The sequence below is a fragment of the Eretmochelys imbricata genome, chromosome 6 (genome assembly GCF_965152235.1).
Source record: "Eretmochelys imbricata isolate rEreImb1 chromosome 6, rEreImb1.hap1, whole genome shotgun sequence".
Lineage (NCBI taxonomy): Eukaryota > Metazoa > Chordata > Testudines > Cheloniidae > Eretmochelys > Eretmochelys imbricata.
In genome coordinates, this window is record NC_135577.1 from 16,261,632 (window position 1) to 16,274,435 (window position 12,804).

A 12,804-nucleotide genomic window follows, 5' to 3' on the forward strand; every position below is an offset into this window, starting at 1 on the left:
GGGGTGGGGGAGAGAAAGCCCTCAAACGAACGCCAGAAATTTGTCTTTCACTTGCCAGTGTAGACAAACGTTAGTCACTGGTACGAATCTGAGCCCTGCTGGGGCCGGGGAGGGTAGGAACGGGGGGTGGAGGAGTGTCTAACAGTGAGAGAGCTGCCAGGGGCTGACCTCCATTGAGTTACCCTCTCTCCCAGCATGGGGCTAGATTGGAATGAAGAACCAAGCAGTGAATGTCTCCGTATCCCATTCCAATTCTTCTCTGCCTTCTGTCCCATTCTTTAAAACAACCCACAGGCATTGCTTTTCAAAGCTTAGACGTCCCTGAACTCTCACACCTTCCCTCTAGACAATGCCCATTTTCAGGTCACAGCCAAGTGAAGGTGGAAATCTATGGACTTTGAGTGTTCTCCAAAATTTCGTTTAAGGACATTTTGGAAGATCTTATCGAGAAGATTTACATTTCTTATCAGGGTTATTAATTCGATAAGAAAAGCTCTGGGCTGTGTGTTTATAAGAAGCAGCACCCAGGCGTTTCTCTACATTCACCACTCATCACCACTGGCTTGCATGTCAGAAAACATCATGAAGTGGCTTCTGCTCCTGAGTTTGGTGGCGCTTTCTCAGTGCCGGGTGACAAAGTGAGTACTGGGGGAACACACCACTTTGGGCTGCTGAACTCGGCTTTCTACATAGCAATGTGTGATTATCAAGGGGAATATCTGCACCTCTCTCATTCTCTTCTATACTCTCCATTAGAGTATAGGCAGCAGCTGAGAACATCCCCTTAGCTTTGTGTTGTAGCAGGGGAATGAGGAAGGCAGGTCTTGTGGTTCAGGCACTGGAGGGGCACTTGCGAGATCTGGGTTAATGCCTGGCTCTACCACCGACTCCCTGTGTGACCAGGGGCAAGTGATGGAATCTCTCTCTGAGGATCAGTTCTCTGTGATAATATTAGTGTTTATTGTTTGTATTATCACAGCATGTAGGATCCACAAGTCATGGACCAGAACTCCATGGCGCTAGGCACTGGAAGGCTGTCCCTTTCCTAAGTAGATAACTACCTCAGTAAGACATAGGAGACAACAGAGACATGCAGTCAGACTGAGAGGGGAGCACAACTAAACAATCAGTCAGCTTGATGGACAGTGGTCTCTGCACACCAGCAGCCAAACTGTTGTTATGGTTTTTTTATAGGCACGACGACAAGGGAGAGTTTCTAAGGAGGGATTTGAAGGAGGACAGTGTGGTAGCTTTGCAGATGTTTATAGGGAGGACCTCCCAACCATAGGGGGCAGGTGGGAGAAAGCACAAAGGTGCGTGATTGAAAATTTATCAAGTTGGCAGTAGAGGCTGGCATCATGGGCCAATGGGAGATGGGCATCAATAGCTTGATAGCCAATGAGGGATGAGAGGTAGGGTGGGACTGAGTGCGAAGGACCTTGGAAGTGAAGACAAGCAGCTTATGTCTGATATCATAGAGCAGGGGGAGCCAGTGGAGGGACCCAAAGAGAGGAGTCTCATGTTCAAAGTGACTTGCTAGGAAGATTATATTTGCAGCAACGTTCTGAATGGACATGAATGTGGCAAAATGGCATTTGTCAAGGCCAGGGAGAAGAAGTTGCAGCAATTGAGACATGAAAGGAGGAGAACTGGGATGAGAGCTATAGCTGCGTGAAGGGATAGGAAAGGCTGCATCTCAGAGAGCTTATGCAAGAAGATTTGACAAGATTTAGACAGAGCCTGGATGTGAGGAGCTAGACAAAAGTTGTTTCACATGTTTTGGGATTGGCTTTCTTTGTAGGAACCAATCCCTGTACAGCATGCTCTACCCACGCCATGTGTGACTTATTCATCTTTATGTTCCCATCTTATCTCGTCCACTGTTATCCTGTCCTTTGTAAATGATTCCTTTGATGTTCCCTGCCTTATCTTGGCTAGTTCAGCCATTCTGTTTCTTGGCTTACCATGCACTTAACTGTCCTGGTTAGCACAGACATTCTGTGTTCAGCCTGCTGATCTATTCACAGTACCTTACTAATCCTGCTTCCTAAAAAATGAGGCCTCCCCCATGTTCAATTACTCCCATCAAGCCAGGCCTAGAAGGTCGAGATTTGAATTTGGACAGAAGGAGACAGGTCTAGAGGAGGGAGGCAGATCTGTGAGTCATCGGTATAGAGGTTGTAGTGGAATTTGTGTTTGCGGATGAGATTACACAGAGATAAGGGGTAGAAGGCGAATAGAAGGGGACCAAGGACAGAGCCCTGTGGAACTCCCACAGAAAGTTGGAGGGCAGATCCTCTGAAGGCATCAAAGGAGTGATTACAGATGGAAGAGGAGAACCATGAGAGGAGAGACATGGAAGCCAAGGGAGAACATGATTTCAAGCAGAACGGCATGGTTGACGGAGTCAAGGTGGCGGATAATAGTTCCTTTGTCCATTTTGTCTATTTCAACAGTAACCTGTACAAGACAGGGACTGTCTCTTTCTATGTATTAGTACAGCTCCCAGAAAATTAAGCCATGTCTCTTCTAGTACATATCGGCTGGGATTTTCCAAGAAATTTCCTACAGGAAATTTGTGCCCAACTCCCACTTTCTTTCAGTGCCCTCAGCACCCAACTCCTTTGATAATCCTAGGTATACTAAGGGGTCTCAGTGCAATGTAAAAGCTGGATTACACTGTCGGCGCTCAACACAAGGCTTGTCTATTGTTTATTTCCTATTGCTCGGTCTCTCTCCCTACCCTTGTTGATTAGGGTCTCCCTGAAGAAGGGGAAATCCCTGAGGCAGAACCTTAAGGAACATGGCTTGCTGGAGGATTTCCTGAAGAAACACCCTTACAACCCGGCCTCCAAGTATTTCCCCGGCCTGGCCAACAAGTTTGCCAGCGAGCCCCTAACAAACTACATGGACGTGAGTATGGCAGGAGAGCAGGTCTTGTAGCCTCCCTCTCCTCATCAAAGCTTCCCACTCCTCTGCCAACAGCTGATCTCTCCCTCCTCCCAAAAGTGCCCCACCCATGTGCTTCCAACCAAGTTCCCATCTTGCTGCAGCCACGAACCTGTGCTGGGCCACCCAGCCCCCAATTGTCATTGGATGGCATTCAGAAGAACACTGGGAAGAGCACTCCCAGGGTTTGCTGGCTGTCCTCTTCCGATCATGCTCTTCCACACACTGAGATTCAGGGGTCTGAGGCTAAATAATTATGTGCATTTGATCACCTGTGGCTATTGGATACCAGGAGGTTCTAGGAGCCATGCTGGGCAAAGCGATGGCAGAGAAACACCAGCTCAGGTTGAGCCTTTAGCAAGGACACTGTAGCCCAGACCCTCAGCTGGTGGAACTACGCCGGTTTACTCCTGGTGATAATCTAGCCCTTGGATGGCAAGGGTTTCCTCTTTTTACATTGTTTTTTGTCCTGCTTTGACAGGCTGATTATTATGGAACCATCTCAATTGGTACACCTGCTCAGGATTTCACTGTCATTTTCGACACCGGTTCCTCCAACCTGTGGGTGCCCTCTGTGTACTGCTCCAGCATAGCCTGCGGTAAGTCACCTGAAACCTCTCTTGCCTTGACATTCCAGCTGGAGAGGTTGATTGAAATCATAGAGATTTACATTAGCAAGGAGGAACCTTAATTGAAATAATTGTTCCTAATTATTTTTCTAAAGGAAGTTGATTCTCACTGGTTTGTAACCACTATACACAGGTTGACTTGCAACTAGATATTTACATTATATTTCGTACTTCCTTTAGCAAATCAGGGGGATACACAATGCCAATACACATTTATTTAAGCAATTAACATAGCTTTATACACATTTATTCAAATTCTTACTTTGTTCATTTTTTTGTTATTTTAGAAAATGGTGAAGGAGGTGTTTCTTATTTACTATATTACGATTAATTTTTGGTTTCTATCAGACTCAATTTGGATGGAAATTGGAAAATTCACTTTAAAATGCAAAATCCAGCTTTTAAAAAAATTAGTTAGAACTCCTTTCAATGGGCTGTATATACAAGAAAGAAAAATTTATCAAAATATGTTTTGCATTTAAAAATAACAGATTTATGAAACAAAAGAAATGTTATCTGTAGTCAGTGAATTGAACTGATTGTTTCTGATCCACACATCCTTCAAGATTTTAGAACTTGTAGAGCTCATCCTCTTGCACCTAGCTTTTATTCGGAGATTGGAAGAGGAAAACAAGTGTTCCCACTTTTTCAATTCCCAATTGGTTTCTTAAGTTGGAACGAACTAGCCTGTGAACTGAACTAGTTAATAAACAGACCTGAAGAAAGTATGCTCTCTGCACCTGCAGAAGAGGCTACTGCTGTCAAAAGCTTGTTTAGCTTGAAACTAAGGAAACTCTGGTTCCAGGTGCTGAGTCAGTCCAATCTTCCAGTTCTGTTGACTTTCTTTAAAGCCAGAAAATATGCACTGCTTAACAGTAACCTTTGTATTTAATTTAAATTATTTTAGTAGATTTTAGTAAGATTTAGTAAGATTTTAGTTTAGACCTTACCCTATGTTGTCATAATTTCAAAGTTAATTTTAAATAGGTTATTTTTAAAAAGAAAAATATACTGACATCTTAAAAAATCAGATTTTTTTTTATCATTGATTTTTATTCACCCGGGAAGACAGAGTGCAGCAGGTCTCCCTCCATTTTCCTTCCACATACTACACAGTGTCAGAGGTGGAATGGGCCTTAGTAAGACAAGAAGCTAGATCCACAAAGGCACTTAAGTATGGCAATGTTGAGTCCTGCAATGTGTGACTCTTAGGCACCCTGACCTCACCAAAGAATTCAGAGCCTCGCTAGTCACCCAAGCTCTCCATACAATGCATGGGGAGAGTTACAAGTGTCAGCCTGTGACCATCTGACTCATCTGTACTTGCAGAAAACCACAAAAAATTCAACCCTTCACACTCCTCCACCTACAAGGCCACCAGCCAGAGCCTCTCCATCCAGTATGGCACTGGCAGCATGACTGGAATCCTGGGCTATGACACCGTCCAGGTAAATCACAAGAAAGGATCAAAACCCATGGAAAAGACATGGTGAAGGATTTGGCGTTAGAAGGACAGGAGGCATCTGGGAAGCTAAAGCAGAATATGGGTATGAACTGGGAGAGTGGGGATAGAAAAAGGGAAGAGAAGAGGCAATGAGACTAATCACAGAATATTCTCGTATGGCGGAGAGACCACAGTGCAGGGCACGCCAGCCTCTGAGAACTCCCCAGGCCATCAGGACCCTGTGGTACACTTGGCAGCTTCTCCAGGGTGTAGGGTGTGTCTGATTGTCCCTATCCCTCTCCCAAGGTTGGAGGCATTGTGGACACCAACCAGATCTTTGGTCTGAGTGAAACCGAGCCCGGCTCCACCTTTTACTACGCCCCTTTTGATGGGATCCTGGGTCTGGCCTTCCCCAGCATCTCCTCTTCTGGAGCCACCCCTGTCTTTGACAACATGATGAACGAGGGTTTGGTGCCTCAGGACCTCTTCTCCGTCTACCTGAGCTCGTAAGTCAGGGCTGGAAACAGCCCATGTGCTGCAGTGAGATTCACGTTCCTATCGCGCCTCTCACAATGAGTGATCCCTGCAACATTTGCATAAGAATTCCCCAAAAGCTGCCACCTCTGCGGTGGAACATGGCAACTCTCCTATGCTAGTGATTTAAGTTTTTGGGAGTAGAAGTGAACACCAGGGCATTGGTATTAAACTGACTCCTGGGAGAAGAGTTTCCCCTAATATGTCACCCAGATGATTTCCTGGCTCAACACCTTCTAGCACCAGGCTGAACCATCTGCTCAGTCCTGAGTCTGAGGGAAGAGCAGCCCCTACTGAGTCACTGACACAACTGCCTCAAACACCTGGGCCTTTCCTTGGTGGTCTCCCGTCCACATTTGGCCAGGCCCAAATGTGCTTAGCTTTTGAGATCTAGGAAGAGAAAGCCCAAAGTGATGTCAAAGCAGGGGGCGAGGTGCTCCTCTCATCCAACCAACCTGTCCTATCTCGGCTACTAGATGCTGATATTCCCAGCTCTGAGTCTACCCCAGCCCTCCCCAGCTTTCGTCCTTCTCTAACAGATGGAGCGATTGCTATTGTCTCATTAGCCAACCATTCATACATTCTCCTTGACTCTCCTCTCTCCCTTCTCCAGCAATGACCGGACTGGGAGCTTTGTGATGTTCGGCGGCATCGACTCCTCTTACTACTCTGGGAGCCTCAACTGGATCCCTCTGTCCTCTGAGAGTTACTGGGAAATCACCATGGACAGGTATCACCCACCTCTTGGCCCTTCCCCTTCAATGTTACCTTGAAAAGACAGGCAAAAGGAGATGCATGTGGGAGCCAGGGGAAGCTCAACTGAGAGTCTAGACAAGATGAGAGACAAGACAAGGGAGTTGAGATCACACCGTACTTGGAGTTATAGGAAAGGGGCTCACCAGCAAGGCAGTTAGATGAGTGGTTCTCCACCTCGCCCATAACAGGACCCAGAGATGACCTGTGTCTGCCACTAGTAGGGGGGCAGGGTAAGGGCAGCACCACCACCCCCGCATCCCCTTTGCCAGGACCCCTCTCTCCCCTGTTTAGCAATAAAGTAAAGGGCAGGGTGGTCGCAAACCCTTGACATCAGTTTGTGAGCCTCAGGCTAGATCGGTCACAGTCCCAGAAGGTTGTAGGACAAGGAGCGATGGGCAATAGCCAAGGAAGGAGAGGTCAAGGCTGAAACATCAGGGGAAACTTTTTGGTATTCAGCAAGGGGGAGGGATAGCTCAGTGGTTTAAGCATTGGCCTGCTAAACCCAGGCTTGTGAGTTCCATCCTTGAGGGTCCATTTAGGGATCTGGGGCAAAAACTGGGGATTGGTCCTGCTTTGAGGAGGGGGTTGGACTGGATGACCTCCTGAGGTCCCTTTGAACCCTGATACTTTATGATTCTAAGAATCACCCTACAGGCCTCTCACTGCTGGCTCGTGGGCTGAGTGGGAATGAGATCGGGAGTGTGACTGGGAACGTCCCCCCGACTCTCTCTCTTGCAGAGTCACCATGAACGGAGAGACCATCGCTTGCTCTGGTGGCTGCCGGGCCATCATTGACACTGGCACTTCTCTGCTGGCTGGGCCCCCTTCTGGCATCTCCAACATCAACTCCCACATCGGCACCAGCGATGGCACGGTAAGGGCAGGGAGAGGGAGAGATGCTTCTAGAGGTGTCTGCTACACACGGATGTGATGCTCCATCTCCCTCATTGGAGAACCTAGTGCCTGAGATGTGTCTAACCTTTCCTCCATGTGTTGCCTTCCTCCCTGCAGATCAGCTGCAGTGCCATGAGCAGCCTGCCCAACATCGTCTTCACCATCAAAGGCATTGAGTTCCCTCTGCCTGCCAGTGCCTACATCATTGAAGTGAGTGTCCCGCTGAGAAAGCCGCCTCGGGGCCTCTTAGCCAGGGCTTGTGCCTTAGGCCATTGCACTGAGCATGCTGGCAAAATGCCCCTGCACAGCCAGCATGAGCCTGCAGGAGCGTCACTGAGATGCAGCTCAGAGTCTGTCCCCAGTATGAGAGTGGGGCGGCAGAGAGCTCTTCCCACAAACGGATCCAGGGGGAGGGATGGTCAAGATCAAGGCAGGCCACAGTGAAAGTGACACACCGCAAGAGCAGCAAGGCAGCCTGTAGAGCTGGCCACCATAGGAGATCACTAGGGCAGGGGCCTTACGGGGCTAAGAGAGAATTAAATGAGAAGCTACCCCAGCTGGGAGGCTAGATCAAGAGAGATCGCTGCCTTGCGCTCCAGGGCATGGGCATCTGGGCATCAGGAAGGATGTTCCTTCCCGATGATAAGAGTTTGCTCCCCACTCCCCACTCGGGGAGGAACAGGCAAGCTGCTTTAACAGCACACAGCAACACCAACTGATAGGTGGGACAGGCAGTGGGGAAGCCCAAATCCACTTATAATCACAGCAGGATTTCTGGTGGCAGAATGAAATCGCTCCCTTTGGAATCTGGCCAGGAGTCTGGAGAGAGCGCGCTTTGCCTCCCCAAGGGATGTGTCATGAACAGAAGTGGTCAGGACCTTGCTTTTCTTCCCAGTTGACAGGCTGCATCCCTTAGGCCTTGGCTTAGGCACTGGGGCTGTTCTGAGGCCCAGATCCACAAAGGTAGCTCACTGGGAGTTAGGCATCTAAGAAGCACCAAAAATTGGGGCCCAACTCACCAGTGTCACTCCCTGCAGCCCACAGAGGTCTCCTATGGAAGCCCTACCCAGCCTAATGCTACTTGGTTTGAGAGCTCTGAGATCCCAGCCCAAGATGGTAACAAGCACCAGCAGGCCCTACAGGATGGTAACTCACTGAAGTTCCAGCCCAATAATTACCATGTCCCCTTTTCCCCTGGTGCAGGAGTCAGGCTCTTGTATGTCCGGCTTTGAAAGCATCGACTTCGAAGGGCGCTGGATCCTCGGAGACGTCTTCATCCGCCACTACTACGTTGTCTTCGACAGGGCCAACAATCAGGTGGCCCTGGCCTCTGTGGCATGAACACAGCACCATCCCTGGGGCACTGCCATGGAACACTGACCCCGGAGAGTCTCTGTTTCTCTAGAGCCCCAACACCGCTTATCGATCAAGTGACATCACCCCACACTCACCCTCTATCTCATAATTTTACCCCCAGTAGAATAAAGGAATATAAGAGCATTCGAGTGAATTGTTTCTCTTTGATGCGGTTTAGGATTGGACTCATCTTTTATTCATTTTTTGAACATTGGCTTTTAGGGCCACAGCTACCTGCCTATGAGTACTAGCAACAAATTTTAGCAGCTGTTGCATCCACTGGTCTGTAAGGACCCGGGGTTGCAGTTTATTAGTGGTGCCCCAGCTACCCACCATTGTTCTGAAAGGCACATGTCTTTGCCAGTTGTTGCCTTGAATGGGATAACTCCATGAGAGACCACAACGTCCATTATGACCATAAGAATAAATGGTAGTCGCTGATCCCAAAACCTTTCCCTGCTGGATTACTATTTTTTTAAAAGCTGTTTTAAGAGTGTGGTTTGCCCATTCTAATTGGCCTGAACTTGGAGGTGTCCTGCTATATGCAGTTTTTGCTGGATTTGACTTGCTTGACAAGGCCTTTTAGTAATATTCCTGATGAAATGGGGTCCTTGATCCAAATCAGTTTTTTTTGGCATACCCCACCTGGTTATTACCGGCTCAATCAGCACACGGGCTGTTGTTTGGGCTGTGTTGTTTTGGGTGAGGATTGGTTTACTCCATTTTATAAGTGGATTAACTGTTACCCAACAACACTGACTACCCCTGGCTTTTGTTGCTAAAGGGCCAATGTAATTAAATTGTAAAAGAGCCCAAGTCCCCTCTATTCTCTGCTGTTTTGGAGGCTTTTTGATTATATTAGAATTAACATTATTGGCTGTACAGGACAGACAGTTATTTACAAACTATTTTATATTATTGCTTATATTTGGCACCAGCCAAGTGCTTGCAATCTTGCAATAATATTTTTTTTTTACTCTCAAATGCCCCCTCTCATGTGCTAGGGAAATTATTTCTGTTTTTAATGCCATGGGTACCACCCAAACTACTTTTGTTTGCCAGTTGTAGCACAAACGGCTGTCCCACCGGGGACTATGCTAAAACTGGAGCCTGAACTAAGGCCTGGGTTAACTGGATCATGGCTTCCTGCTGCAAAGGGCCTCTGTTTCATTTCACCCCCTTCTTTAACAATTTATGTAGCAGGGCTGCCTTTTTTGAAAATCGGTTAATAACATTTTGGGAAAAATTAACCATTCCCAAAAAGGATTTAAGAGCGGTGACATCTGTGGGAACTGGTAATTTAAGAATCAGCTCTACTTTTTGTTTATTAGGGGAGCACCCTTCCTGTCCCAAAGTCTCTTCAAGATAATTTACTTGTTGGGAACCCAACTGGGCTTTTTTGGGTTTTTTTTGATAAACCCAGCTTCCTGAATTTTTTGTAACATTCTATTTAATAATTTTTTTTATTTGAGTGCCACTTAGGATATTTACATAAGAAAATACACTGTTTTTTTAAGGTATTTTATTTTACATTTTATCGACATGGGCATGACAAATAAGAACGGCATTGTTCCAGCCCATGGGGACCCTGGCAAAACACAACTGCTTCCCTGGAAAGGTAAAAGCAAATTTGTAATAGCTGTCCCGATGTAAAGGGATAGCAAAGGAAGCATCGGCCACATTCAAAACTGGAAGCCACTAGTCTCCTCCGACGCTGGAAGCTATTACCCATAGGTGCCGACTCCTTGTGTGCTCCGGGGCTGGAGCACCCATGGGGAAAAAATGGTGGGTGCGCTGCACCCACCGCAGCTCCTCACCCCACCCCAGCTCACCTCCGCCTCCACTCCGCTCCACTCCGCCCCTGAGCGCACCGCCACGTCGTCCTTCTCCCCATTCACTCCCAGCGCTTGCGCCGTGAAACAGCTGTTTCGCACGGCAAGCCTGGGAGGGAGGGGAGAGAAGTGGGAACGCGGTGTGCTTGGCGGAGCAGATGGGGCCGGGGTGGGGATTTGGGGAGGAGTCCAATAGGGGTAGGGTGGGGCGGAGTTAGGGCAGGGACTTTGGGGTGGGGGTGGGGCCAGGGGCAGGGGGGGGCCGTGAGCACGCATTGGTGCAGAAAAAAGCCACTATAGGGGCCATCGGGGTGTCACCTGATTAAGGGGGCAAAAGTCAACTACCAGCCTTCAGGTCTTGCTGTCACTTTTAAGTACTGGCCAGAGGGCAGCATAATTGGGACTTGACTATTCCACTAAAACCCCTTGGCTTAAAAGCCCATCAACTGGGTTTTTTTTCAGGCTGGCTTCTGCCTTTTTTGATAGCTGTGCTGCTTCTGGGGTGGGGGATCGGGATCTTTAACTAGGTTTTTTGTTTCAATTTTACCACATTCTATTTTATTTTACTTTTGGCCTGCATCTCCTGGTGGGTTGTTTTGCAATTGCTAGAATTTTTGGAGTTCACGTTGGCCACTTTAGCTCTTTAGATGCCTTAAGGACTATTATTCAGTAGCTTACCAAATTTTTCCTGGCTTTTAGGATGTGCTGGGAGGCGTTTTTCATAGAACCCTGATAGCAAAATTAATTAACATTTTAAATTTTGTAAAGACATTAATTTTTAAAATCCCTTTTTCAGATTTTTAAAGCCAAATTGCCTTTTATGTATATATGTATGTATTAATTAATTTATTTAACTGATATAAAATATTTTTCCAAAAAGGAACAGTACTTTTTGCCTTATTGAACCCCTGTAAGGTCTTAATTCCAGCCGGAGGGCCAAACAGGTTTTTATTTTGGGTACTCCTTAGGGAATAAGTGGCACCTGTATTTAACAAGAAATTTTGTCCAAACACCCTGTCAGGGTTCCCTCCCCACTCGGAACTCTGGGGTACAGATGTTGGGACCCGCATGAAAGACCCCCTGAGCTTATTTCTACCAGTTTAGGTTAAAAACTTCCCAAAGGTACAAATTTTTCCTTGTCCTTGGACAGTATTGCTGCCACCACCAAGTGAGTTAGACAAAGTTTCAGGAAAAGGACCAATTGGAGTTCCTGTTTCCCCAAAATATCCCCCCAAACCCCTTCACCCCCTTTTCTGGGTGGGCTTGAGAATAATATCCTCACCAATTGGTACAGGTGAGCATAGACCAAATCCCTGGGTTTTTAGGACACTAAACCCAATCAGATTCTTAAAAAAACCAGAACTTTATTATAAAGAAAAAAAGTAAAAGAAGCACCTCTGTAAAATCAGGATGGAAGGTAATTTTACAGGGTAATCAGATTCAAAACACAGAGGATTCCCCTCTAGGCAAAACTTTAAAGTGACAAAAAACAGGGATAAACCTCCCTCTAAGCACAGGGAAAATTCACAAGTGAAAACAAAAGATACTCTAATGAATTTCCTTGCGGTTACTTACTATTCCTGTAATTTAGATGTATCATTCAGTAGGAGCTGGATTACTTGCTTGGTCTCTCTCTTTGTCTCCTGAGAGAACACACACAGAGCACAAAAACAAAGCCTCCCCCCACCCCCCAATTTGATAGTATCTTCTTTCCCCATTGGTCCTTCTGGTCAGGTGCCAAGTAGGTTAATTGAACTGATTAACCCCTTACAGGTAAAAGGATTCTGTACCTCTGGGCAAGAGGGATTTTATATTACTGCATACATAAAGGTTGTTATCCTTCCCGGATAACAGTGGATCACTGCGGACTACGTGGCTCTGGGAAGAAGGATAAAGGAGTTTGAGGTGCAAGTGGTGTTCTCGTCCATCCTCCCCATGGAAGGAAAAGGCCTGGGTAGGGACCATCGAATCGTGGAAGTCAACGAATGGCTACGCAGGTGGTGTTGGAGAGAAGGCTTTGGATTCTTTCACCATGAGATGGTGTTCCATGAAGGAGGAGTGCTGGGCAGAGACGGGCTCTGTATTACGAACAGAGGGAAGAGCATCTTCGCGAGCAGGCTGGCTAACCTTGTGAGGAGGGCTTTAAACTAGGTTCACTGGTAGAAGGAGACCAAAGCCCTGAGATAAGTGGGAAAGCGGGATACCGGGAGGAAGCACAGGCAGGAACGTCTGTGAGGAGAGGGCTCATGAGAACCAGGGTGTGCAATCTAGTAGCTTCTGCGAGCTGCCGGAAGAAAGCTTCATCCACCTCATCCCCCTGGTCCGGTGGTCTATAGCAGACTCCCACCACTACATCACTCTTGTTGCTCACACTTCTAAACTTAGTCCAGAGACACTCAGGTTTTTCTGC

General features: G+C 47.1%; 1 protein-coding gene across 1 annotated transcript; it reads left to right on the forward strand.

Moving 5' to 3' along the window:
• Nucleotides 1-582: 582 nt before the first annotated feature.
• On the forward strand, nucleotides 583-8,547 carry LOC144266398 (pepsin A-like). The gene is made up of 9 exons (XM_077819851.1): nucleotides 583-638; nucleotides 2,757-2,913; nucleotides 3,431-3,548; nucleotides 4,908-5,026; nucleotides 5,329-5,528; nucleotides 6,170-6,286; nucleotides 7,051-7,192; nucleotides 7,324-7,416; nucleotides 8,410-8,547. The coding sequence occupies exons 1-9, from the start codon at nucleotides 583-585 to the stop codon at nucleotides 8,545-8,547; spliced, it is 1,140 nt and encodes a 379-aa protein (XP_077675977.1).
• The last annotated feature ends 4,257 nt before the right edge of the window (nucleotides 8,548-12,804 follow it).

Coding starts and splice junctions, on each gene's coding strand:
- LOC144266398 (XM_077819851.1), top strand. CDS start 583: ATGAAGTGGCTTCTGCTCCTGAGTTTGGTGGCGCTTTCTCAGTGCCGG. Junction 639..2,756: donor TCTCAGTGCCGGGTGACAAA/GTGAGTACTGGG, acceptor CTTGTTGATTAG/GGTCTCCCTGAAGAAGGGGA. Junction 6,287..7,050: donor TGGGAAATCACCATGGACAG/GTATCACCCACC, acceptor TCTCTCTTGCAG/AGTCACCATGAACGGAGAGA.